Source organism: Melanotaenia boesemani, chromosome 23 (assembly GCF_017639745.1).
Source record: "Melanotaenia boesemani isolate fMelBoe1 chromosome 23, fMelBoe1.pri, whole genome shotgun sequence".
Taxonomy (NCBI): Eukaryota; Metazoa; Chordata; class Actinopteri; order Atheriniformes; family Melanotaeniidae; genus Melanotaenia; species Melanotaenia boesemani.
In genome coordinates, this window is record NC_055704.1 from 9,999,838 (window position 1) to 10,026,159 (window position 26,322).

At 37.3% G+C, this 26,322-nt stretch overlaps 1 protein-coding gene across 3 annotated transcripts in view; it reads right to left on the reverse strand.

Moving 5' to 3' along the window:
- Window positions 1–2,749: 2,749 nt before the first annotated feature.
- Window positions 2,750–26,322, reverse strand: part of rassf3 (Ras association domain family member 3) — a 66,077-nt gene continuing 42,504 nt past the window's right edge. Inside the window, exons 4-8 of one of the 3 annotated variants that reach the window (XM_041976986.1) lie at window positions 7,799–7,906; window positions 6,480–6,650; window positions 5,477–5,564; window positions 4,437–4,549; window positions 2,750–3,997 (exon numbers count right to left, since the gene is read on the reverse strand). In XM_041976986.1, the coding sequence (XP_041832920.1) occupies window positions 3,839–3,997; window positions 4,437–4,549; window positions 5,477–5,564; window positions 6,480–6,650; window positions 7,799–7,906 (639 nt within the window). In that variant the 3' untranslated portion in view covers window positions 2,750–3,838. The remainder of the gene's footprint in view (window positions 3,998–4,436; window positions 4,550–5,476; window positions 5,565–6,479; window positions 6,651–7,798; window positions 7,907–26,322) is intronic. The other 2 variants (XM_041976987.1, XM_041976988.1) reach the window with 2 other exon arrangements.

Consider the following 26,322-nt stretch of genomic DNA (forward strand, 5'->3'; position numbering starts at 1 on the left):
GGAAACAGCTCTCAATACATGAGCACAACCAGCCCAAAAGCTTTTCATACCAAATAAACTGATCTAAAAGCGTGATTTCCATTTGAAAAATAGAATTAATTCTCACAATATTTCTTTACTATAAAGCATGAATTAGCTCTGAGCAGCTCAGATGTCAGCATACATTGTGAGCATGTATCAGGCAAACATGCACAAAAACATGGATATAGATGGATGAAATGACCAACTTCTGTCACATTGTACATCTGTTAGCTATAATAAAACAACATAAACACAAGTGGAGCGTCCCAAATAGGATTATAGTGTTATGTTAGGTGGTGCTGCAGACTAAACAGAAGGAAAAAAAAAAGTTGTCTTCCCTGAATTCAACGATAAAGTGCCCAAAATAAATGTGATGAAACCAGTCTAGCTTGATGTGTTCCAACAGCTAGAGTTGTTTATAAGATGCACAACAATACCAACAACATGGCTTGAAGATAGCTTGAACAGTTCTCATGCAGACTTACGCATCACTTTGATTATAATATAATGTATGAAGACAAAAAAGGGCCAAAAGAGTTTGAAGTTTTAATCCAACAAGCAACTGAAAGTTTCATTTATAAGTTTTTATGTTTTTAAGTGTATTATGAAAATATCTCACATATACATATATATATATATATATATATAAAACAAAATTCTAAATCCAAAACTTCAAATAAGTTCTGGACAAATCAAACTAACTTCAGGATAATTATAATTTATGTGAATACAGCAGTAAAATATTCAAAGGCTGAATGATAAAGTCTGGTGACCTGTGATTTCTTAAAAAAGAATTAACATGTAGAGGGTTACATATCAAATCTTTTATGCTCTAGTGTTGGCACATGATGTAATTCAATGATTTTGTTTAAAACTTGTGTAGCCTAAAATGTACTATTTGTGTTCAGCAGCTTGTAAGATTAATTTTTTCCCCCTTTGGCTTTTTTGCTTCCATAAAAAAACCCCAGTGTTTGATAAAAGAATAAAGCAGGTTAAACACCCCTTTTAAATAAATCTCTAAACATTATATGTTTTTCCCAGCAGTGGGAAGAGGCCTCTAGTATAACTTTGCTCCAGGCAATACCACAAAAATATCTTTGGTTATAACAAACAATAAAGTGAAATAAATCTATGAAATAATCAATGTAGGTTTGACACAGAAATGAGAGAACAGTTGTAGTTCTGACCACTAGATGGCGACATTGCACAGGGCTCCTGCAGCGCTGTCAGTTTAACATCATTCAGCCTCCATGACATTGGACTGCACTGCACAAAAAATGATTAATCCAACAGTTTGGTTTATTCAAATGATTGTCTTCCTGAAATATCTGAATAAATGCTGGAACAAAAAGCCAAGAAAAAAAAAAGCTAAAAAAAAAACCCTTCTTTAGTCTCTTTATAAGCAGTAAACTGCGTAATTTATATATATATTTAAAGAAGCGACATATAAAAAGGAATATATCTTTCTTCTGGCTTTACCTTTCTATCTGTCTTGCCTTGTTTCTCTTTGTAACCCCCCCTCATCATCATCAACAAGGGAAGAAAATACAAACTTGGGTTGACAAAGAGGTCAAGGCTGCACGTTGAACTTGAGATAAGAAACATGCATCTCAAATGAATGGCTGCAGACAGACAAGACTAACAGACAGGGGAAGCCATTTTCCTCCTGTTCTCTGCAGCTATCAGCACTTACAGACCTTCTTTTCTCTCAGATATGGATTTTAAGAGCTTCCATAAATACAAAAAAGCAAACATGCAGTTAGAGTGACTTGTGCTCAGAGGAAAATCTCATTATTGTCCTCAAGGCCACAGTCGTAGGACAATCTTTCTCATGTTTTCCAAAAACAAAAACCTCTCTTCTTCTTGTTGTTTTCTTCCTTTCTACATCTAATGTTTCTCTTCTACTTCCTCTTAACAGCTCAGTCAACTTCCAGAAACTTTCAATCACATCCCAGTGCTCCTTCCTCCGACTTTGATGGGTCAGAGTTAAGCATTCCTGTCCACTCAACCTACGTCAGTCTGTTCAGTTCATGCTTCATCAAACTCTGCTGGTGGTGTTAAAATACAATGGCTTTCCATCCCACCAGCTCTTTAATACTCTCACGCTTGTCTTCACTCTGCAGAACAATATGTTTACAGACCACAGCCAAAACTAGGCTACTTCGTGGGCTTAAAACCTTCTAAAACCTTTGATTATGTGTCCGTACCCACAATTAAGAGTCTGTTTTCAGTCACTTTAAACCTGAAATTTGACTTGTTTGGTTTCTCTGTACCTTAGTCAGCAACTTTCAGTTAACTAACAACTATGGAGCCTAAAATGTGCCACAATTAGCAAGAGCTAAAATATGTATTAAATTATACGTTAAAACAAATTAAATGTATGTTAGCTTGTCTCTAATCAGTATATCTAAAACTTCTGTAAATAAAATTTAAAATCAAGAAGACATTAAAAATGTATGAGGAAACATTACCATATGAAGTGGAATTCTGTAACAGATTCTGGATATGAAAAAAAATCGGACTTTCTTTTCTTTAAAATCTCGAATTAATTGCTTTGTGATAAAAAAATAATGCCCAATATGCTGGTGTGTCCGCAGGCAAATTTTATACTTAAAAAAAAAAGTAAGTTGCATAAATTTGAGAATGGGGAAGAAAAAAATAAATAACATCTGTTTAAAAAAAAGAAAGAAAAACAAACAAAAAATATAATGGCCTATATAATTTTTTTCATGTTTTTTTCCTCAAAACACAAAAACTAAACCAAATATTGAAAACAAAAAAATATATATTTTGAAAAAAACAAAAAAAACTCATTAAGCCATTAATTTAAGAAAGTGACAATATGCAAAGATCTTTGTATCAGAACAATAAAAACAATGTAAATGCAATTAAGTTATTTTTGTTTTGGAAAAATGCATCAGTTTCTACATCAGATCTGGTTGTGATTTTAACTGCTTATTTTCTTAATAAAAGCCATAAAACTAATGTTATTAAATATGATGAAAATAACCATATCATTGTAAAATAATGTGCTAATTTTGTTCGGCACACTTGGGACTCCATACCTTTCTTGAACCTACACCCTCCTCCTTTCAGAAATATATCCCATTTGCATCAGTGAACTGTCAGCATGCTGTTCTTGGCCTGTTGGTGATTAAAATCAGCTCAACTTAGTTTAAACTGGCGTCTGTTGTTCTTATCATCTATGTCTATATATCTAGTTACAGCCTGAACAAACTACTCTGTTACTGTGTCAAAATTCATATTGTTTCTGCCTCTATATTATAAATGAAAATAAGACTTTGTTTTAGAAAGAAAAACAAAAAAAGCTTCACCCATATAAATTAAGAAAAATATGTACAGACCTTTAAAACAAAACAAATTAAATAAAAAATAACCCAACATATGGCCTCGAGTCTTTGTTTGAAGAATAAAAACAAAGAGGGGTACAAAGAGGAATCAAATGAACTACATAAATTTTGTGACAGCAGGACAGAATGAGAGAAGAAGAGAGGGATGGACGGAGAACAGCTGAGAGGATGAATGAATATGGCACAGTTGAGTAAATCTGTGGTGTCCTCCGGCCGACTGGGCCGAGCAGGCAGCTGTTTAAGGTCTTGAAAAGCCGTCCATTTATCCTTTATCTGCTTGTCCTTCATGTGTTGTCTTCATTTTTTTGTCCTCTTATTATCTCTCCATCAGTTTCATCCCGTTTCCCTGGTGCTGCATCTCCTCACATCCCTCCCTCCAACAAAATGTACACTGGATTTCTCCTCTGTTCACCCCTCTGGGGAGCAGCAGTCATGTTTCATGGAGGTTAAATCCTCAGAGAAGGCACTCTGACCTCCAGTAATGCCTCCTGGAGTCTATGCCTGTAGGCTTCATAGCGGCGAATCACCGCCTCCTTCTGCTCCTTTTCCTCTTTGTCAAGGATCTGCAGGAAGTTACGCAGCTCGGGGATGGAGAAAGCATCCCACTGGGGGGAAAATATAAATAAAAAGAGATTAGCAGGAAGACTTTAAATAATAAAGAGATATTTTGTTGGGTTCTTCATGTGTATGGATGGAAGAGCTAGAAAACAAAGCCAGGAAGCCTGAAAGATGTGGAAACTAAAAAAGAAAAAGGCAACTAAAGAAGAAGCAAAAAAGAGGAGGAAGAATAAAATAGAAGAATGTAAATAAGAACAACTAAAAACATTTTTGTATTTAGCATGTCAGGAAAAAAATACCTAAAAAGAAAATAAAAGAAGAAAGGAAAGAAGATGAGAAGACAATTAACACTGGATTTAAAATAAACAGGTAATGGAAAACAAAAAAAAGTGCAAATCCAATGAGGAAAGTCGAAGTGGAGAAAAAACAAGACTAAAGATAGAAAAGAACAAAAGTTAAGAAAAAGAGGCAGATAGGTTGTGTTACCATGACTTCTCCGGTCTGTTCCCTCAGTACGAAGCTGAGCGTTTCCAGGTCGGGTCCCGCCACCAGACGAAGAAACAGAGGCTGCTCGCCATCTGCCAGCTTACACACGTACTCTGCAACACACACACAAATTCAGTTAGTCTGTAGAGCGTGTGCATCATCACACCACATACACGCAGGCATGTGTGTGTGTTCATATAAACAGAGCTGGCAGAGGATGAGTGGTAGGGTAACCAGAGATGTGGTGAATCTATTTACATCTAAACACAGGCAGCAGTGGATTTCTGAGGCCAGGATGAATCTAAATGAAGATTACAAAATGATGTCTTTACATCCACATCTTTGCCAGAATTCTTATATTTAGTTTTTAGAAAGTCACAATTATGTTTTCATCAAGATATTTCCCAGAGAAATTATGAACATTTAAAAGCCATATTGTTGTTCAATTTCTCAAATTATTAAAAATATTTACTTAAATTAGGGATAAAGTCTCCTATAGGTCCTTCTCAAGGCATCTACATTTATTCTTGAATCAGACACTTTATTTCCCCTTTAAAAAAACCAAAAGGGGCCATTAAATATCTACGTACAGCTGTTGTCAGACTTCTGTCTTTTACTAGCAGGCAGTACATCTCCAGTAATTAATGTAAACCAAAACCAGGAATGACATCCACTTCAGGTTTATTTTTAAAGCTTAAATTCTTGTTGGAAGCTGATGAATGGTCTCCTCCTCACTTGGAGATGTTAAACAGCCTGAAAGATAATACGTGACACCAGACAACCCCTGCAACAGCTGCAGATTCAAGCACTGTGTATGCGTGCTGTATCTATACGCCGCATGTGTTCCCGGGTATCCCTGGCGAGCTGATGTCTGTGGGAGAGAACCGTGGCATCCGGCATGAGGGCGAGGCCTCCACACAGACACAGAGGACATCATTACTGTGTCAGAGCCAAAGCATCTCATACTGAGCTTGGCATGAAAGGCATGAAATGCTGTCTCCACGGCTGTCGCGTTCACGGTCTCAAACAAACTCTCTTACCTTGCTCCTCCCTGTGGCTGCGCTTGTACAGGGCGTATTTGGCCGGGTTGTCCATGACTGTGTACTTGTTCAGGAGGGCGACGATGACCTGATGAAACAAGAACAAAACTGTCTGTCAGTGATGAATGAAGCAACAGTCAAACCTCGAGCCAATAAGCCACTACTTATTCATGTTTACCTATTTCTGACGTCCAGCTACAGTTAGATCTTTTTCTGTTATATTATTATTAGTGACTAAATCCACTATTATAGCAGAATTTAAAGTATTTTATTTTATATTTTACACGAGAACTTTGCCTGTTTTCTTTTGTTTGTGTTCATTTATAGGTTTAACTGAATTTTCTAGCTACGTTTTTCCAAATTAATCATTATTATAATGCTCAGAAACTCCAAGTCAGATGTTAAAGCAGGGAGAGAACTGCTTTACTGGAGGACTGGAGTTTAAGATTCCTGACTTAAAGTGATTTAAAATCCATCACTTGCTTCATCAGTCTGTTAATGAGAGAACCTGGACTGAAGTGTCCTGGACTGATATTGTGGGTCATTTGGTCAAATTTAATCATATCTTTTAACAAGAGTAACCTAAAACTAGAGGTGTTTAGGGGCTTCCACCGACCGATACTCAACAGTAAAATATATAAAGTGGTTACATTCATTTTTATTTACTTAGCAACAATTTAGAGCTGTAGTATCAGATTACTTCAGAACAGTGTGACTAATACTGTTAGTAATATTATTTATTTTTAGTATCTAACGTAAATTAAATGGCAATGAAGATGGAAATAGTTTTACTTTAATAATATTTTTCTCCACTCTACATGAAGCCCCCAGTATTTCAACAGACATGTCATAAAACTTCCCCATCAACCTTCTCTGAACCCTGACTTCATCCAGTATGTCATCAGATCCCAATTAAGTTTTCAGTGTGTGTGTGTGTCTCTCTCTCTTTCTCTCTCTCTCTCTCTCTCTCTCTCTCTGTGTGTGTGGAGGGGGTGTCAGCCACCTGTCTGACTGTGTTATTGGAGCTGATGTGGAGTGTTTTGGTGACTCCTTGGGGCAGATAGAAGGCATCTCCAATCACGGTTCCTCCTGTTCCTTTTTGACCGTGCACCGTCACCGGCCTCCTCAGATCCATTTGGACCTTAATGAAACCAGTGTACACACCCGTAGGCCCCTGAGGAGACACAGTTACAATATCATGTCAAAACATCTGCTTAAAAATAAGGAACTATAAACAGAAAAACAACCATAACAGCTAATATGAGCCATGTGCTTGAATCAGCAGAATCAGACTAAATAAAAAAAAAAGATCTGGTGCATCAGTGAAGAACTCCAGATAAAATGAAAGTGAATCAAATCAAAATGAGTAATGAAGTTTCCATAGAGGCTGTGAAGTCAGTGCTTTAAAAGCTACACATGAGAGATCAGTTCACCCAGCCAGTCCAGTGTGTCCTGCAGGACAGATGGCTGCAGACAGAGGAAAAGCATCCTAATCTCATTACTCCATACGGGGCCTTGAGGAGTGTGCATGCAAGTTTATGTGGAAAAAAAGACTTAAAAAAAAAAAAGACCAACAAGGTTAAAAAAGAAAAAAGACCAACAATATCAGCATGAAAGTTTGAAATAAGACATTTGAGCCATCACAGATAAAATGATAAAAAGACAGAAGAGAAAATAAAAAGGAAGACTAAATAAAAACGGGGGTTGATCAACAAAGAGAAGTGTAATCTTCACAGTGATTCAATCAGCTCTGATGTCTGCAAACGATTTACTGATCAATCGACGACTTTGTTGAACAAAATGCAATTTGAACTGGAGCAGGGAGCTCATAAAGAATTATTTGTATTAAGATTTCTAGTAAAAAATAACCAAAACTTCTCTGCTAGAGTTATAATATGTGACTGTAAATAAAAAACTTAAACTAATGATGATAACAGTGGTGCAGTGTAAGCTGGAATAATTTCCCTGGAGCACTTTTTTTTTTAAAATTCATTTCACCCTGTGTTACATTGAACAACTTCAAACAGCTCTAACGCTGCCAAGGAAAACACGCTGGGGGAGAACAATAGCAGGAATATCATCACAGAGCTCTGATGTGACTTCTCAGGAATGCTGAGAGCAGGAGGGAGGCGGCGCTGATGTAGAAACATAAGTTACAGAGACAAAATCAGGTGTTTTTATTGCATGAAGTGGGTGTGAAACAGCAGTTTAACAGCAGAATTAATGAATACTTGCAAATTCTGGTGAAGATACAAAAACCTAAGGGATTTTCTAGTTGAACCTGTATGTGTGTGTTTGAGTGTGTGTCTGCGTTCCACTCACCAGTGTCATTTTAAGGTGGTCTTTGGTCAACGAGTTGTACTGCTCGATCTTCAGCCTGATTTCCTTCTGGCTGAACTCTGTCCGCAACTCTCTCTCCTTCTCCACATCCTTCCACAAAGAGAGAAACATGACATGATAAGACACGAGTCAGGCATGAAACCCAAAACAACACAGTCTGTTTGGACAATAGAAGCAGGATGAGGAAAATGTTCCTCCTAATCTAAATCTAAGGGGTAATCCACCGTGTCTGAGGCAAAAACTTCCAAATCTGTATGAATCCAAACCTTTTTTAGAAGGTGGAAAGTTGCTGATTCTTTACTTTTCAGGTGGAAAAATGCAACATGGCTGTGAGGAAGCAGAATAACAGCTTGCTGTATGTACATGTGTAACATACAATAAGCATTAAAGTTGTTTTCATGTGGCCCAGCCCACTCACGTGACCAGGAGGACAGAACATTTAAGGTCACGTTTATGCATTTTTGCATAGGACTGCAACTTTTATAAAAGAGTGCATTCACTCTGATTAAGCCCAGTATTTTCCTGAATGATATCACCCTCAGATAAAAACTTGTGAAGAGGCCTTGCTGCTGGAGGGCCAGCACATGACAAAAATACCATCTGAATCAGCCTCAGTCCCATGCTAAGACACCAACTACTAATTTTAGACAACAAGGTCCTGCAGGAGAGAGCACCAATGCCACGAGAAACACAATCAAAACAAATGAAGACTAAAAAAGTCTTAAGTTTGGCCACGTGGACTTGGAGAGTAGGCACAACAGATTTAAACTGCTTGTGGAATTTGTGGCATACTGTGTGTTAAGTTAGCTAGACAAAAGCCGTCGCTACAAAAAGAACGAAAGAGAGCCAGAGTCAGCAGTCCGCTGTGGTTGGGCATAAATAACCGAGGAGGGTGGAGCTGGCCAGAGAGGGCAGGGGGTCAAAACTGAGGCCGGCTGGTAGGAAAAGCTATAGAAAAAGATGACAGACAGACACACACACACACACGTGTGCAAGACAGAGACAAACACCTGCATGTGGGCTTTAACAGATATGATCCCTGAAAACTAGACTCATGAGCTCGCTGTGGACTGATGACACGTCAGAACCCTCCAGAAAAATGAATTAGCTTCACAACAGCGAAGCAATAATTCTGACATGACTGAAAATCCACAAACTATAATTCAGGTCACATGAAACAGTAAAGTGGTTGCATAAGCAGTTGTAAAAGTGCAGTCCACTGACCTCAGAGCCTGTTAAAAAGTTTTTATTATATACAGTTTTATCACCAGCAGAATCACATGCGTGACTCGCATTCTTCCATTCAACTCCAACAAGTGATCCTTTTTTGATTAAAATTATAACACAAAACATGCAAACTACTACATTTAATTTAGCAAAGAAAACAAGAATCATGGAAAGACCAGCTTCAGTCTAGTAAAAATAGGGCAGGGAGAGATGGCAGGGGTGTAAATCACATGTTTAATATCTCGACTCAAATCCGACGATTTGATTTTGGCTCAGTTCGGTAACTAACCATCACACAATTACTTCAAAATTAAAAGTTTAAATCACAGAGTAAAAATGCTGAAATCAGATTATTTGATTGGTTTTTGTAACAGTGATCTCCACCACTCAGTGGCATCGAGACTTGTTTGCTCCAAATGAAATGACTCATTTCATCAAAACAGATTCAAACGTGTCATCTGTATCAGTACAGCACATTTATTTTTGCTTATTACTTGTTTTAACTCTGGTCGTTACAGAGTCATAAACCATACAAGTGGTCAAACAGGTTCTTTATGGGAAATATTTAGTTTTAACAGCATTGTGACACTTTGTACAGCTTCCACACTGATAATTCCCAATTGGGTGAGAACATAAAAGAGTTTAAGATATGATAAAGAGTAAAATGAGCAAATTTCAAATTATCTTAATTTTATCTCGTCTTATATACAAATAGAGATGATCAGTTTAACATTTCTCTCTAACGTAGTTGTGGCTTGTTCTGCATGGAGCAATAAAAGTGCCACAAAAATTAATGAATTAAATAAAGTGAAAATAAATAAATGAAAAATATTTTTAAAAATGATAAATTAATGCAAAATGTTAATTTAAACATAAACAAAAAGGCTACAAAAAATCATATAAATATATTACTTAAAAATAAATACAGAAACATATAAAGACATAAATACAAAAACACGAACTAAAAGACATTTTATAATATTTATCTATATTTTCTCTCATTTATGTTCATTCCTTCATTCATTGTGTGTGTAGTTTGTAGATCAACACGGGTTTGGCTGCTGCTGGTTTTTTTTTTCCAATGCTTTAATGTTTTTAAGCTTCTAAAAAACTTGAACATCTTCAGTGTGTGAATCCCACAGCAAACTCTTTAGGCTTCCCCTGTGTATTCTGTGCTTACATGGGCATGGTGCAGCTCTCCACTGCATCTATTAAAAACCACACACACACTGCAGAATCCAGGGAGGCTTCCAAGGCTCACACACCCTTATATGGAAAACACACAATGCTGAAGGAAGAAACAAGGTGCCAACACAGCAAGCGCAAGCACTACAGAAAGAAACACACACACACATACTGCAGATCTAAGAGGTTTACAGCAGAGAAAAACCAGGAATGCCAGTCTGGGAGTCAGATCCAGTGAATGTGTACTACTCCAACTAAATGTCTTGTTTAGATTGAACAAGCAATTAAAAATATTATTTTTAGAGATAAATAACATTGTCTTTCCCAAACTATTGACTGATCAATTAATAAGAGAATGGATAAATACATTGAGCTAGATTATGCACCATTACTGAGGATATCATAAATATACATCTTCAATGATTAAATTTGAAAAAAACTACACAAACACATAAAAAACATAAATGTAAAGGTTTTTAACAGTATATTTAGCTTTTCTTCTATACCAGCAAGGCTAATCTTTGATAACCTATTTAGAATTTTAGTTAATAATCAAGTAAACTTGCATATATAAACGATATTCCCTTGAAAATATCAATATATTGCCCACCTCTAATGTGACCACTAGAGTTTACATGGGAATCAGAATTTACCATATGTCTGCAGTATTTTCATATTATAAAAGGTCAGCTCACTGAGCACTAAAGGTGGAGCCTAAGTAACCATACAAATTATTTACCTTAATGCTAACATATTTCTTTCTCAGCGGTCACTGTTTCATTCAAACAGTTATTACTTCCATACAATGTGCTGCATTTCAGCAGCTTCAATTTGGCGGTACGATGGAGGAAACGAGAGAAAAAGATTAATAAAATTGGAAAAAAAAGGACAAAAATTATGTTTAATTTGGTACCCTTCCAAAAAATAAATAAATAAATTATTTAAAGATTCTATTCTATTCTACAGTCATTTAGCAGATGCTTTTATCCAAAACGACTTACATTTGAGAATAAGAACAACACAAGCATGAATTCAAAGAAGATGGGACGTCATAATTAAGTGATAGACTGCTTTGAGTCCAGTTGGACCCAGGTGCTGTCATGTAGTGCTAGAGGCAGTGCATATAATTTTTTTTTTTTTCTTAAAGTCATTTTGTTTAAATACAAGATAACGATTTCATAACACAATATCATCTTGGGTATAAGTGCACACAGCTTCTTCAGTACTTGGTTGAGCCAAAGAGCTGGACAAATCTTCCTAAAGATGCTGTTGAGTGTTTGTTGAGTCGCATTAGTTGACCATTAATGGATCTTAGTTTATATAGATCCAGTCCTCACAGCAGAACCAACACAAGGTCACGTGTCTTTGTAGCATTTACATGTAAATGATTGTTAGTTGTGACGGAGGCTGATCAAAAACACATTAGCTGAAGCTTAAGCTGGGCGGTATAGCGACTCTTTCATTTATGCCCCCCCCTAAAAAAAAAAAGAAGCATCTTGTGTTTTATTGTTTTGGACAAGAAGTGCCCAAATTTCTAATAAAATATTACCAAAAGAGGTACTTTATCCTTATTTCAGCAATTAAATTTGTTAGCTCAATTTAAAATCCCTGTCTTATTTCTCTTTAGAACAGTCATTATTACTCTTTAATAAGACAAGAATATTTATTTAATCTAGTAATCGGATAGGAATAAATAAAATGTTCAACCACCTAAATAACTATTTGCTGCAGCCCTACTAGAGATCAGTTTATGATGATCATTACACTTTATTAGTGGCTTCATTTTTCTCTGCCCACTCATTAATAGACTGTGTAATGGTTTTTTCCAACCTGTTGTCACTTCTTGACAGGTTGCTAATGGTGACCTGTCAGTCTTACAGACAGACACTGACTCATCAGGATTAAAGGGAGGATGAACACAAGGATATTCACCCGTACAGATGCAATCAGCCACAAGCACACCCACAGAAAAAGTCGTGACAGACCTAATTCTCAAGTTTACAGATTCCTGAATTTATTTCTAAATATTTCTGTTAAACTGTGTTGTGACCCTGACTTCGACCTGAGGGCTTTTTTTTTTCCACAATTAGTCTTGGATTTTAAGCAGTTGCCAGGTCAAACGAGTCAAAGCTTATCGCCAGGATGCGACAGGTAAAGCAGATTATCTGACATCTCAACATGAAGGGGAAAGAATCCTTCCACTTCTGACTGAGATGTTTGTGCTTTTGCATAATTATTTATGTCAGCAGCTATAAACACAGTTTGCAACTATGATATCGAGGAGGTATACAAATGATACTCATGATGTAGTTTGTGAGCAGCGTAGCATCCACGACTGAGGAGAACTGGGAGGGTGACAGCGACCAAATCCAAACAAACAGGAGAAGCAGAGCACAGAGGAGCTACAACACAATGAGGTCACGGTCTTATTTAAGAGCACAACAAATCCTCCAACTGAAGCTGGAGGATCAAAACTGGACAAACAGAAAAAAACTAATATGATATTTTGGCTTTAATAAAGGCCTACAGTTACATTATAAAGCCACAAAGAAGAATCCAGAGCCACCTTTCTCCTTATCTTTATAATATTCATCAGGTAAAAACAATAATAACTGATTAGATTCTGCTGACGTCTTCTTTACTCAGCATTACACATCTCATTCAGGTGCTTTCAACATGACTGCAGCGCCAGAAAAACAGAACATTACCTGCCTGGAAGTAACCAATCATAGCTTCAGGTGACAAACAATGACGCAGACGTCAATATTTCATAACATCTTTAATGTCAGAAATTCTGCTACGCAACGTGTATCATCAAGTTAGCAGATTAGAAAATGATTAATACTGACGGGTCTGGTTTCTGCCCTTTACAGAAACCATTTCCTCCACATCTACTTAAACCACAGAGAACATGTAGGCTGGGAGCTCCAGGTTTGACGATTTTCTATTCTACTCTATTTTAGAGTCAATGTTGTCTTTCAAAAAGCATAAAGGTCATAAAAACAGCTATATTTAGCCTTCAAAGCGTCAGGCATTAGAACATCCTTTGCTGAAGGTGCCTCCATTATGTACTTGCAGTCAATGATATAAATTTATGAAAACTTTAAAGTTCAACCAGTCATGTGTAATCTGTAACTGTATGAGTAATGCACTATAATCTGCACTACTGCATTCTGATCATTTGTTTTATTGACTGGTTTTATGCACTTTATAACTGGCAATGTGCAGTAAAGGGTTTCTCTAGGAAATAGATTTACATTATGTCATTTTATGCATTTATGTTGTGTTTTTTAAGATTGTTGTAAATAACATCCATCTCTTGTAGGGCAACAGATGCAAATTAGCAGTTATGCTACCTCCATGCGCATTTACATTTTGTTTAGTTCTTTTTTTTTGGGATGGGAGGCCACCTGAAGTGCTAATAAGGAGGGGAGGTATTAATATGTGGTGTCAAACTAACATCCTTGTGAATCCCAGGAGTGAATGGGGATTTAGTTAAACCAAAGGGGTGAAAACAACAGAAGAGATGTGGATAAATCAAAATATTTCTTTAAAACAAACTATAAAACCACTGGAACAAAGATATCATGCATGATGATGCAGGATCATGTTATCACCTAATAGCTGCAGACACTAATACTGGACAAACTGCACTTTCTGAGTCGAGGTTACTGATAAGGAAGAAAAACAAAAGGGGCTTTTATATCACCATGTTATGACAGCAGTATTTTCCTCAATGCAAGTTTTAAAAGAGTAATCAAATATCCTCATGCTTTACTTGTTGCAGAGAGGACATTAAAAGCAGAAGTCTGCTATGACATCAGTTACCAGGCAACATCAGAAAAAGCAGAAGCAGAAATGACAAGACAGATAAAGGAGGGGAATCATCAGATTTTATCTCCATGTCAATGACTCTTCAGCTACAGATAAAAGAAATTCCCCCTAGATAGTTTAGGTTTTGTCTTAGAGCAACACAGGACTTTCTTTTTTTAACCTTTTATCACACACACCTGCAGCATTCTTGTCTTTGTTTAGCACTGTCACGCTTGAGTGGCATCCTCTGTCTGTACACAGATGACATCACCCTGGAAGTGTGTGTGCTGGGACAACTACACCCTAAAACTGTGTTTGTGTGGCTGTAAGAGGCAGACTAAACACAGTCATTTAGCTGTGCTAACTGTTTCTAAGTAGTGTTTTAAAGGGCATGAAGACTTTTCATTATTTTTGTCCTTTGTTTACGTCACCCTGTGGTAGTCCCATACTAAGTTCTGTGAGACTGAAATGAACAAATGTGGGAGTTTATACCACAGAGGTCTTCTCCCAGCTTTCCTAAGACGTTTAATCTACACAGCAGAAACACTGGAAAAAAGCTCCAGATCAGTTTACGTTTTAATCTACAAAGTTTAGGGAAAATGAGAGAAATATCCAACCTAAAAACCTCTAAATATTTTGTTTATTATACACAAGACAAGCAACAAATTCTAATAATTTATTCTAAAAATAAATAGGAGAAATTACCACAAAAATAAATTTCTGTAAATATAATGGCTGCTTAACCATTCTGGATCTATTTTACTACTTAATATGCAACATTTTTTTCAAATATTTAACTTTTTTCCTTACTTATAGGCAGATTTCTCCTTTCTTGCAACACTTTCAGACAATCACTGACTTAAAGACTCCAAGTTTAAATGCATTTCAAAGCTATCAACAAGGGCAGTAAATATCATCTCTACTGAAACAAGCCTTGATCCGAGAGCATTTTTCCTTCCTGACGTTTTTAGAAAGTACCCTTCTTCGATTCACCTGCTTATAAAATTACTTTATTATTTTTTCCCTTACCCTCTCTGGCCTCCTCTCCCCCATCCCCCACCGTGCTACTTCCTGTTGAGTCCACAAGGGGAAGTTGATCTCGGCCACACCTTTCCTCTTGGCATTCTGGCATTAATGGGTCCACATGCATTTGTGTATGTGGCATAAATGTGCTGCAAAGTGCTCACACCTTTCCTCTGGTACGGACATTCCTCAGCTAATAGAAACACACACACTCAAACACTTCTGCAGGGGACATTCCTGAGTTAATGGACACTCCTATACACACAGTACAGAGTTGTTAAAAAGGGACACATGCACATCTACATCAATGCATTTTTATTCTGGGACTCTACAGGCATTTCAAACCTCCTAACATATCTCATACTGTTTGATATGCAGCCACACAACAAAACAAATAACACAGAAATCACATAAATACAAAACAAGTCGTCTTTTCTAACATTGCTGCACAATTCAAACATTTATAATACTTGCTTCTCATTCTTGCATTAAATGATAATGAGCAACAAACATTTAAGAAAAAAAAACTTTGCATCATGAACACTTTATCTTAAACCTGACTAATCTTTTTCTTAACCTAACCATGACTGCCTAAACCTAACCAGGAAACTATCTTTGTCTCCTCTTTCTCTCTTCTTTCAGTTTTAATATGAGAAAGAGTGGAAATAAAATAGACATGACCAAACTTGATAAATGTTTGAACTAGTTTTTTTTTAAGAAATCTTTGAAAAAGAGATTCTCTTAAAATAGAACATTAGCTTACTGTATATCTGTGTGGCCTCCAACTTCAAATGAACAGGAAGAAGGAAGAAAATTCTGCTTTTGGGTCTGAAAACTGACAAAACCTGGAGACTAAACTAGCTGGACCACATGGCGACAAGAGACTACGTTCAACACAAGGATATGAACCAAACTGGACCACAGTGGCATTGTACTGGTTTGCAGGAGCCTGTGAGGAGACCACAGTAAGTCTGTTGGGGTATTTCTGGGTGGCCTTTCCAAACAAAGTAAGGGAAGATGAAGATGATGTGGTGGAGAAGTAAAGCAAGATCAGTGAAAAAAAAGAGGAACAGAAAAACTAGGGAGGAGAAGGAGGACAATGTGTGGCAAGATGAGGAAGGAAGAAAAACAATGAGAAGGGATGAGATGGAAATGAAAGAAAAGATGATAGTAATAATGCAAACAGAGGAACGACTGAGGAACTACTGACCACAGTAACATGTTTAAACTCAGTCACGTTAACTCTGCTGCTCTGAAAGTGGCTTTAAAGAACATCTGACTCGTCTTTCCACACTGTAGCTGCTGTTGAAGCTGCCTGCTTTCTCACTAACTGAAAATGTTTGAATGGCTATTGTACCGATAGCACAACACACAAAAATATCAACTATAAGAGTTCAAGTTTATCCGTCAGACTTAGTCACAGGAGTTTGCACAGGACGCATTTGTTAACACAAGTATTGAGCAACAAAAATTCAGAGGTGTGTGTGTGTGCAGAGTGAGGACATGTGGGCTGAGATTATGAAACTTCATGGTTCTGACCTTGGAGGAAGGCCGCAGAAGAAAATAAAGACTGTGTTGGAAAGTTAAACTACAAACTGTCTTTCTTTATAAACAGTTATCCTTGATAACATTTCTGATTAATCCTCCACTGTTTAATCAAGAAACTGCCACAGAATTGTAGAACTATGTCTTCAGTGTCTAATATCCTAGTAAATCTGGATTGTTGAGCTGCAACAAGAAAATATTTGACATTTTAGGTTTAAAAATTCACTCATCAAAACTCATGTATTCAGTCATTATTTCCTTAAGATTTTGGTTAACAAATTATATGCAGCTGACATATGAATATGTTTACATATCTTGTTATGTCTCATTAACAATCAACCAATTAAAGGTGTTTTTTTTCTCATATATTCACATAACATTGCCTAAAGCAGACACTTTTGGGCAGTTAAATGTTGAACAGACTCACTCACAGAAGACCATCAGCTCAAAAATGTATCTATATTATATATAACATTATATTTATAAGCAAAAATAAGGTGACACGCTCTATGCAACTCTGAACCGATTCCCCAAAGTCCCACAGCTTTAACTTTAATGTCACAGACAGCCTCATTTATTTATCTAATGAGATGATTAAACTGTCTGAAAAGCCACAAAAGACTAAACATGGTAAACACAAGGCCAGCCAATGAAAGCAAAAGAAAACACAACCACAGTAATGAAGGATAATGAGGCTCACAGAGGCTCACTGAGGCAGATATGAAGCAACAGAATAATTCACCATCCGTCATATCTGACAGCTTTGTGACTAAAAGCCCCTCAAGCTGTCTGACACTCCTCCTACAGGAAAGTGACAAAGAAGTCCTGAAGGTTGCTCAAATTACACAAACTGACACTTTCTGAAAATATGTAGGCTTTAATGTCTGGAAATGTACTCATAATGACCAAAAAATCTAATCCTACATGTGTCTCAGATCACCTTCGCACATTCCCATCACAACTGAGATAAAGTTTCTGCTGTGCAATGACATTTTTTAGCCAGTTTGGAGCTTGTGGTTCTGGCAATGAAAACACATCTCCTCCCGGTTAAACAGCTTAATTCAGAGTGAAATGTCTTGATAACTATCAGACAATCCTCTGCTTGAATTTGAATTTCATGCTAAATTTTGACCAAATTTCACAACTTCTTAGCGGCGACATCAAAGATTCTGATGAAGACCTGGTTCATGCATACTGACCTTTTCCTGAATAGTTTTATAGACATGTTTACATAATTTATAGAGACATTCTTGCTTATTTGCCAACCAAAACACCTTCCTGCTCGACACCATTTCAAGATTGTACTGTGAAGATAGGTCTGGCCATGCACGACATACATGCATGCTAAATACCACGGATTGTTAGATGACAACCATTATACTCCAAAAACCATGCCTGCATGTGCAATGCCAATAACAAAGGAAAGAAAGAGAAGAATTTCTTTGCAAAATTTAGGACCTGAAAGACTATACAAGGGCTGTTTAGTTGCTAAAAACTGTTACCCCACTCTCAAAATGGTTCTTTTTACTTGATTTAGTACAAAATGATGCTCAGTTATCACTCAAGTCCATCATTAAAATAAAACCTTTTCTAATTTCAAACAAAATTTTTTCCTCTTATAACCATCTAAAATTCTCATCCAGAATTATTTAATCATTTTCTTATCTCAGTTTAGTCTTTTATAGAAGAGGATAAACCACACCACAGTGTTAAATTACATAATGTAGTATTGGAGATCTATTTTCTTGTTGCTGTGATACAATGGACACAATGAAGATGATGAGGATTTGAAAAGAAGGTGTGTCTTGATGGAGCCTGATAAAGGAAACAATGGAAACAATACCTGTGCTGCTGTGCCTGTATGTCAGTCTCAAAGCAACCCTTCACCTCAGATATACTGGAAAATCCCTGTTTTAGAAATGCTCAGTTTTAATGTCACAGAGGATGATGGGTAATTTGACACGCATGTCTGAGTCTGTGTACGGTCAACATGAGTAAACCTAACATTACACATGGTAAAAAGCGGTGAGCAAGATGTGTGGAATGTCATTAACTGCAATGAAAGGCAAATAACACCGTTTAATTCGTGAATCACTCATCTGTGGTGCATGTTTGAACACGTTACAGATGTGATGGATAATATAATGTATCAGTTCTGCAAAATGGCTAAACAAACATAAAGAGATCAAGATAAACTAGTGGAAATCAAAGTTGAGTATCAATCACGTTTTACTAAATACCTGAGCCCATACCCGATACTTAAATTTCATTGTTTTCATACAGTGACTTGCCATTTTCTTTTGTTTTCTCTCTCCCAGCTTGACTTGTCTAACATTGCTGAACAAAGCAACAAGAGGAACAAGGGGAGCTTAATGGAGGATACAAGGCTCCCCTTAATTCTTGATGATTCTCTATGTTGGGTATTGTTAAGTTACACTTAACATGCCTACCCTGATGAGGGGAAGCAAGAGAAGGGGAGGGCATGAGGGGAAAACAGAAGGAGAGAATATGAGGAAAAAAAAAAGGAGAGAGATTTTTAAAAAGGCTGTACAACCAAGACAGAAAAAAACATTGCTACAGCTGTAGAGAAACTTAACAGCTTCTGTAAGAAAACAAGGCAGACAATTATCGGGAACACCTATAAATAAGACAAACTGAGAAAAACATGAACACCAGCAATAAAACTGTGAAAACATAACAACAAAGACAATGATCAATCCACAGAATTGAAATCTAAAGGCAGCTTTTTGACATGTTCATTTAGCTGACTTCGTACAGTAACGGCTCATCTTTATCATCAATGGTTGCAACTAAGCTGTGTTCGAGTATCACACCATAGTCCGATCAGGCACAGGTAAAATTAATACGACGGATGCATTCATTTTTTCCTGCTGCTTTACTTTTGTTAGCCCTCTACTAGCATGCTACTCCATGCTGCTATGTGCAGAGTCTGTCGACCAAACATGGTCTACGTTTACTACGTCTGCCACTGGAGGATTTTGGGAAATTTAATGTTTTTCTTTTAGCCATGTAAGTTTGATCAAGTTTGAGAGGGAAGAAAGATAAAGCAACAAAACACTGTTACATTAGCATTAGAAAACGGTGTACCTGAAAACGAATCACGAAAAGCTTAAAAACTGCTCACATTACAAAATAACTGAGAAGCCTGTTGTCACTCTGTACATTAATTAAATGTTAATTTCAGACAAACCTTCCAACATCAATCCTTGGATTTTCTAAGAAAGTCGCCAGACTTTAATCATCATCCAACCACAATACTAACATCCACAACCAAAATAGTCCCTACAAAATAAGAATCCAGTGATGGCTGTCTTCATCACAAAAGACATCCCACCCCCCTGCCATCTATCTTCATTTGGCTCCCACTTTCTCCTGTGCACATCAAAGGGGGCAGCAGACCACCTCAAAGACTGTGGTTTGGTGATAATGGTGGTCCAGGAGATCGCAGTTAGTATAAACTGCTCCCAGATGAGCAGTATTTTGTGCAGAGCCTAACAACCGTGGGCTTCATTACCTACCATATAAACACAGAGAGGCAGAAAAGCCTCCTCACTTCCCTGTAAACATAAATAATTGCCTATTGTTTTGTTGCTTTTGCTTAACGTTACATGTAGATTGTGTACTTTGGTATCAGGTTTTAGTTCTTGGGAAGCACTTAGATACCAATCCTGAGTTTAGGAATTTATCTGATAAACTGTCATGAGAAGTATCAGTGTGACCTTTGAAGTCAGTAAGAAGTCACGGCAGAGAAATAGCAGGAAAAACCTGTTGAAACTTATAGAGCTCATGCTCATTAGAAGGTAGGTTTCCTCTACCTATCTGGAGACCTTTGACCCCACATAGATCCAGCACCTCCACAGAGTATGTAGGGACTATAGTGGTGGGGGTTTATAAACCACTTGACCACCTGTTCATGGAGTTTATAGAGAACCGTACAGTAGGCAGTCTGTTGGAGGCAGCTGGTTGCGTGATTCATCTGTCGACAAGCTTCATTAGCAGCGACCGGGTGCACAGGAGGGACTGAGTGAAACTGTTTTGGTAGGGCTGTAGCTGATGATTATTTTCATTTCATTAATCTGTCTGACTAGAAGACCAACAGAGATCACAAACTGATATTGTTGGATTGTTTCTTCTTAAAACCAGAGGTCTAGAATACAGAAAATGTTTGTCTTGTGTATGCACAGACTTCAGAGATGGTATTTCTACACTCAAACTGTAGAATCAGTCTATAAAAAGATCAAATACAGGTCCGTTTCTGATGCTCAAATTCAAATGAGTAGATCAGCACAATACCTGCTTGTTAATTTGCACATTTTCCATGTAGTCATGTGACTTAGTAACTCCAGATAAGATCCATCTTCTTTTCCCTCCCCTTGAATAGAGAATCTGTGGTGTCATACAACACCTAGCCTTTTTCAAAATGGTAAACTTCATGTTCTTCATAGTTAAAATCATCTGACCCTCTGATTTACAGGGTGTCCCATTTTGAAATGTGACCAGATTCTTTGAGGTGTACTCGTGTCTGTCTTTCATTGATGCAGAGCACCGAGCTGCTTATGAAGACACCGCCTGGTGGACTGATTAGTCACCTTGCGAAAACAGTTCTGTGACATCAAATCATGCAAAAGCAGCAGGCATATACAGCTGCCGTGAAAACTGTATGTGCATTATTCTAACAGTCATTTCCATTTCCAGAGGTTGGAAAATGTTCTACTAGAAGAAGATAAGAAAAGACCAAAACTATTTAACACTGAAATCATGTCCGTTGCTTCATTTCTGGGCCACAATGTACACCATCTTAAAGCACCTCTGACAATAATTTGAACTCTTTTCCCCACACACAGTCCTGACAACCACCTCACATTGTCCATGACGCAGGTAGCTCCTTTCAAAGGCAGCTTTACCTTGTTAAACAACACAGCACAGTGCTGTGTTGAGGGGCTGCATTTATGTGCTTGAGTGTGTGTTTTTTCAAGCATAAAAACACTCTGGCTCTGTTTGTAGAGATAGCTAGGGCCACGCAGTTAAAAAACAATATCACTTATGTTGTGCAGAGCACAGGAGAGCAAAAGGTAACAGCCTCATAAAAACCTTTTTAAAAATTTTCAGCAGATAGTAAACAGAAGCTGCACTTCAAAGCACATTGCTTAAATGGGTCAGGTAACACTACTACTTCAGCACACAGCTTTGTTGGCCTTTAAGGGTGTAATAAAGTTGTGTAAATCCAGTTTTACATCAACTGTAGGAACTGCACCCTAAAGAAGCACTAAACCTTCAACAAGTCTGACAAATAAATCATAAGCAGACTTTGAACATCTGTTTCAAATCTGCTTTCAGCTCATCTGATAATCGTTTAGATATGTCCCTTGAAAGCATAAATATCACCCTCAAGGTGGCCGTAAAACAGTCTGGGGGTGAAGAAGGTCAGCAGGTTGCATCCTCTGGAGAGCATGAACCTGGCTGAAAATTTCACAACAAACAATCAGATATTTGTTGAGGTTTTACAGTCAAGCATATTTTTTTAAAAAAGGTGATAAACTGTTGTATGTGATGATGCCAGAAACTGAGAACCATTTCTGATTTTTAAGCTGCACCTTTAGTCAGATTTCAGCATTTCTTCTGTGTTGAAACCAAAGATTATGCAGCAGGTTTAATCACTAATAGCTATAGTCATGTTTGCATACTTGTTGCTGGTGCTGTGATTATTGTTAATGTTTATTTCAGTTTGTCTTTAAGATGTTTGGCTTTTTTGTTGTTGTATGTTAAATAAATAAATAAATGAATAAATAAATACAGACAGACAGACAGACAGACAGACAACTTTATTTATCCCCGAAGGGAAATTGCTTTGTTACAGTAGTCCAGTGTCATACGTGGCATAAACTATGAATAAAAAATAGAAGTAAAATATACAATATAAGTAAAGTGGAATAGAAGTAGAAATAAAATAAAGATAGAAATCCAGAGTGGAATAAAATTAGAAATAAATAAAATATGAATACAGAGTGGATTGGCAGATAAAGTGCAGTGGCAGTAATAATGAAACTAGCTATCAGATATTAATATGTCAATATGACTATGTAAATAAAGGATGTGCAAAGATGATACAGAATGTTGGATGTGCAAAGGATACAAATATTGTATAATTATATGATATATAATATCAAGCGACAGTTATAGGTTGCAGTAAGTTCAGTGGTTGGCTTAGTCCAGTTGTGTGATCATGGCTTTGGCAGAGGTGGATGAGTTATGGAGTCTTATTGCAGCAGGAAGGAACGATCTCCTGTACCGTTCCTTAGAGCAGCGGGGTTGGATCAGTCTGCTGCTAAAACTGCTCTTTAACTTGTCCAGTGTGCTATGGAGGGGGTGGGAGGGGTTGTCCCTGATTGCCAGCAGTTTTGCCAGCATTCTCTCCTCCACCACCTCCTCCAGGGTGACAAGTTTAGAGCCGACAGCAGACTCTGCCTTTCTGATCAGTTTCTTCAGTCTGTTGGCGTCCTTTGCCTTGATGCCCGCACCCCAGGACACTACAGCAAAGAAGATGGCGCTCTCCACAACAGACTGATAAAACATCTGCAGCATCTTATTGCAGACGTGGAAGGACCTGAGCCTCCTTAAGAAGTAAAGCCGGCTCTGCCCCTTCTTGTAGATGGCGTCAGTGTTGGTGGACCAGTCCAGCTTATTGTTAAGTGTGACGCCTAAATATTTGTATGAGTCCACTGAGTCCACATCCGTCCCATTGATGCAGACAGGAGAGGGCAGAGGCTTGTTCCTCCTAAAGTCCACCACCATCTCTCTCGTCTTCGCCACGTTCAGCAGTAGGTGGTTCTCCCCACACCACCTCAAATAGGTTCTGTTTGTAGTTATCTGGGTTTTGAATGTACAGTTGTTGCTCTTGTTTCCAAAAACCAAACAGTATGTCCTGTGTTTATGGTTGGCATGGCAACATTGTGAGTTTAAAAGGTTAATTGAGAACAGTTTAATAGGTTGTGAGTTTAATCAGCATTTATTCATGTGGCCTAATTTTCTTTCACAAAGTTTAAGGACGTCTAAAAGTGATTCTGAAGCTTGATACTGTATCAGACAGGACACGGTATCACCTTCTAAAACTGAGTGGCGGTAGTAAAAGATCATGAGATTTAAGCTACAGGAGTAGAAACTGTGTCAGGAGAGGGTTTCAAACCAGATGTGGCTTCAGTTTATTAAAAATAAGACGGAAAAGGAGGAGGACAATGGAGGGGTCAGTTTTCTGAGTTATCCAACTTGTTCTCAAATGTTTTTTTTTTTTTTTTTGTCTGTCAAATATCACAGCAGCCTAATACTGTAAGATGCAGACAGTGAATGTTTACATGTGAAGAGAGAGTCTTAGAAAGGAGGCTGGAGGGGAGGTGGTGGAACGTCAACTTCATGAGACCAGGGTCTGTTCTACAAAGCAGGATTAGGAACTTGTAGTACCAGGTTCAAATGTGGGTTTCCAGATTAATGAAGCTGGTTTGATTCATACCATCGCCATTTATGGTACTCTGGAGCAGGTTACATTCCCCAAAAAAATCAGCACATGTAACAGTACAGCTCATCAATTCACTTAAAAACAAAGGAATGTAATGAAGTCAATGTGTGGCCAGAACGAGAGTCTTTCCCGTCTTAGTGTGAAACCACGCCGTTTGACTTTCATTGTAAAAGTTGCTCCTGTAGATTTTTAGACTTTTGGATCTAATATTTGTTCCTTTTAATCATTAAATATATAAAAGACTACAACACGTGACCATATGAGAGAGCAATGCCATTAAAATGTCTACGTATATCCTGAATGACAAAAAAATAAATCTTGACATTTACAAAAACTGACTGGGCTGAGATGCTTAAATGTTCTTTATTTAGTGTAAAGAGCATTTTAAAAACAGCTGAAGATGCTTAAATAAGACTGAAACATCCTCACATGGAATAATATAATCTCAATAAAACACTTTCAACACAATAAGTTAATAAAATGTACAATTGTGAATGGTAAGATCTACTAGATCTATCCATTTTTCCCTTTTCTTTTTGTTTTTTCTTCTTTTCCTGCTTGTTTATCTCCATTTTCACTCACCAAACTAAAACTAAATTAGGTTTGGGCAACACAGAATCTTAGGTTTGAGCTTTTAAACCTTTTGTTAGGTAAACAATCTGCTCTTATTTACAGTCCTAGAAAATCAAGTCATAGCTTCAATGTGCTGAATCTGCAGTCTGTCCAAAGTAAACAACAACAAAACTGCAGTGGTCATGGCAGCGTGTCACCAACAGGACAGAGCTGAAAACAGACAGGAAGTGAGGGGGGAGGAAGCAAGACCGGGGGGGTGGACAGAGGAAGGAAATCTAAGAGAGAGAAAGAAAATGTAAGAATAGTTTGGATTTACATTTGCATGAGAACAGAAAACACAATATAAACAGGCTTTCAGTAAAAACAAGCCAACGATACAGTCAATTAAAATAAGTGTAAGAACTCATTTCTGCTATATGACTGATTATATTTAAATATCAGTGTACTAAACATATAAAACATAAAACTCTTCAGATGGCTCCAAAAATGCATTGTTACAACTTATTAAAGTTGTGCTAAAGTAAATATTTACCTTGATATTTCTATAATAGGAGATTATTTTTGTTTCTTTACTTTTTAAGATTTTATTTACTTTCATTTACTGCCAATGAATTATTTATTGATTAACTGGTAGTAGTTCCACCTTTTAGTTTATTACAATAAATAAATAAATAAATAATGAGAAAAGAGCACTTTAAAATTTCAATTGGAGAAAGAAAATCAACAATAAAAACTGCAATGAAGTATGAAGATGAATGTAAGCCGGGTGGTGACACTGAAGCATTTACAGCAACTGTCAGAGGAAAATAATAAAAAAGAAGAGATAAGATCTATCATGATGGCAGTCAGCCTGACTATGAAGTCCTTATGTACTTTTCCAGAGGCAGATAAGGAAGGTGAAAGCTTAGCTCAACAACAATAATGAATATAAGAGCTGGAACTCCAAAATAATTTCCAAAGAAAAACTTCAACTGATCAACAGTAAACGAAAGCAGGAAGGACCGACTGGTTTAACAGGACAATTTAAATCAACTGCAGGTAAAATCCACACCTGGCAAAGGTTACAGGGTGGGGTTAGGTAAATATAGTCTATCAGCAGTAGACATGGGTGACAAGAACTGGAGAATGATCCATAAACACATCTATTATCTCCCACAGTACAGGATGATGTCAGCCCTCTTCAGATCATTTGAAATGCAAACACAGGCTAAGCTTCAACTTCGAAACACTGCAGTCCTCTTTAAACCAGACAGTCTCTCTCAAGACGTCTGGTGAATTCCCGCTTCCTTTACAGAGAGTCGTGTTCCTCTCGTGGATATGAACTGTGAACACAGTGAACTGCTGCCATGTTATACTGCTGCTGGAATCATAAGCTGATTTACAGGCTGAAAATTCAGCACTGAGCACCGGGATGATGTATGATTAATAAAAAGCAAAGAGAGTGGTGGTTTAATTTATTTCCCTCGCCTCTTTTTGAGCTGTGTAAACTGCATATGGAAGAACTGGGAACTGTTTGGATTTTCTGCTTGGTGACCTAGATTATCAGCAGCCTGTGCCTCAGAATCTGGTACTTATTTCTTTTTATTACTTTACTCTTCCTGAAGGTTTC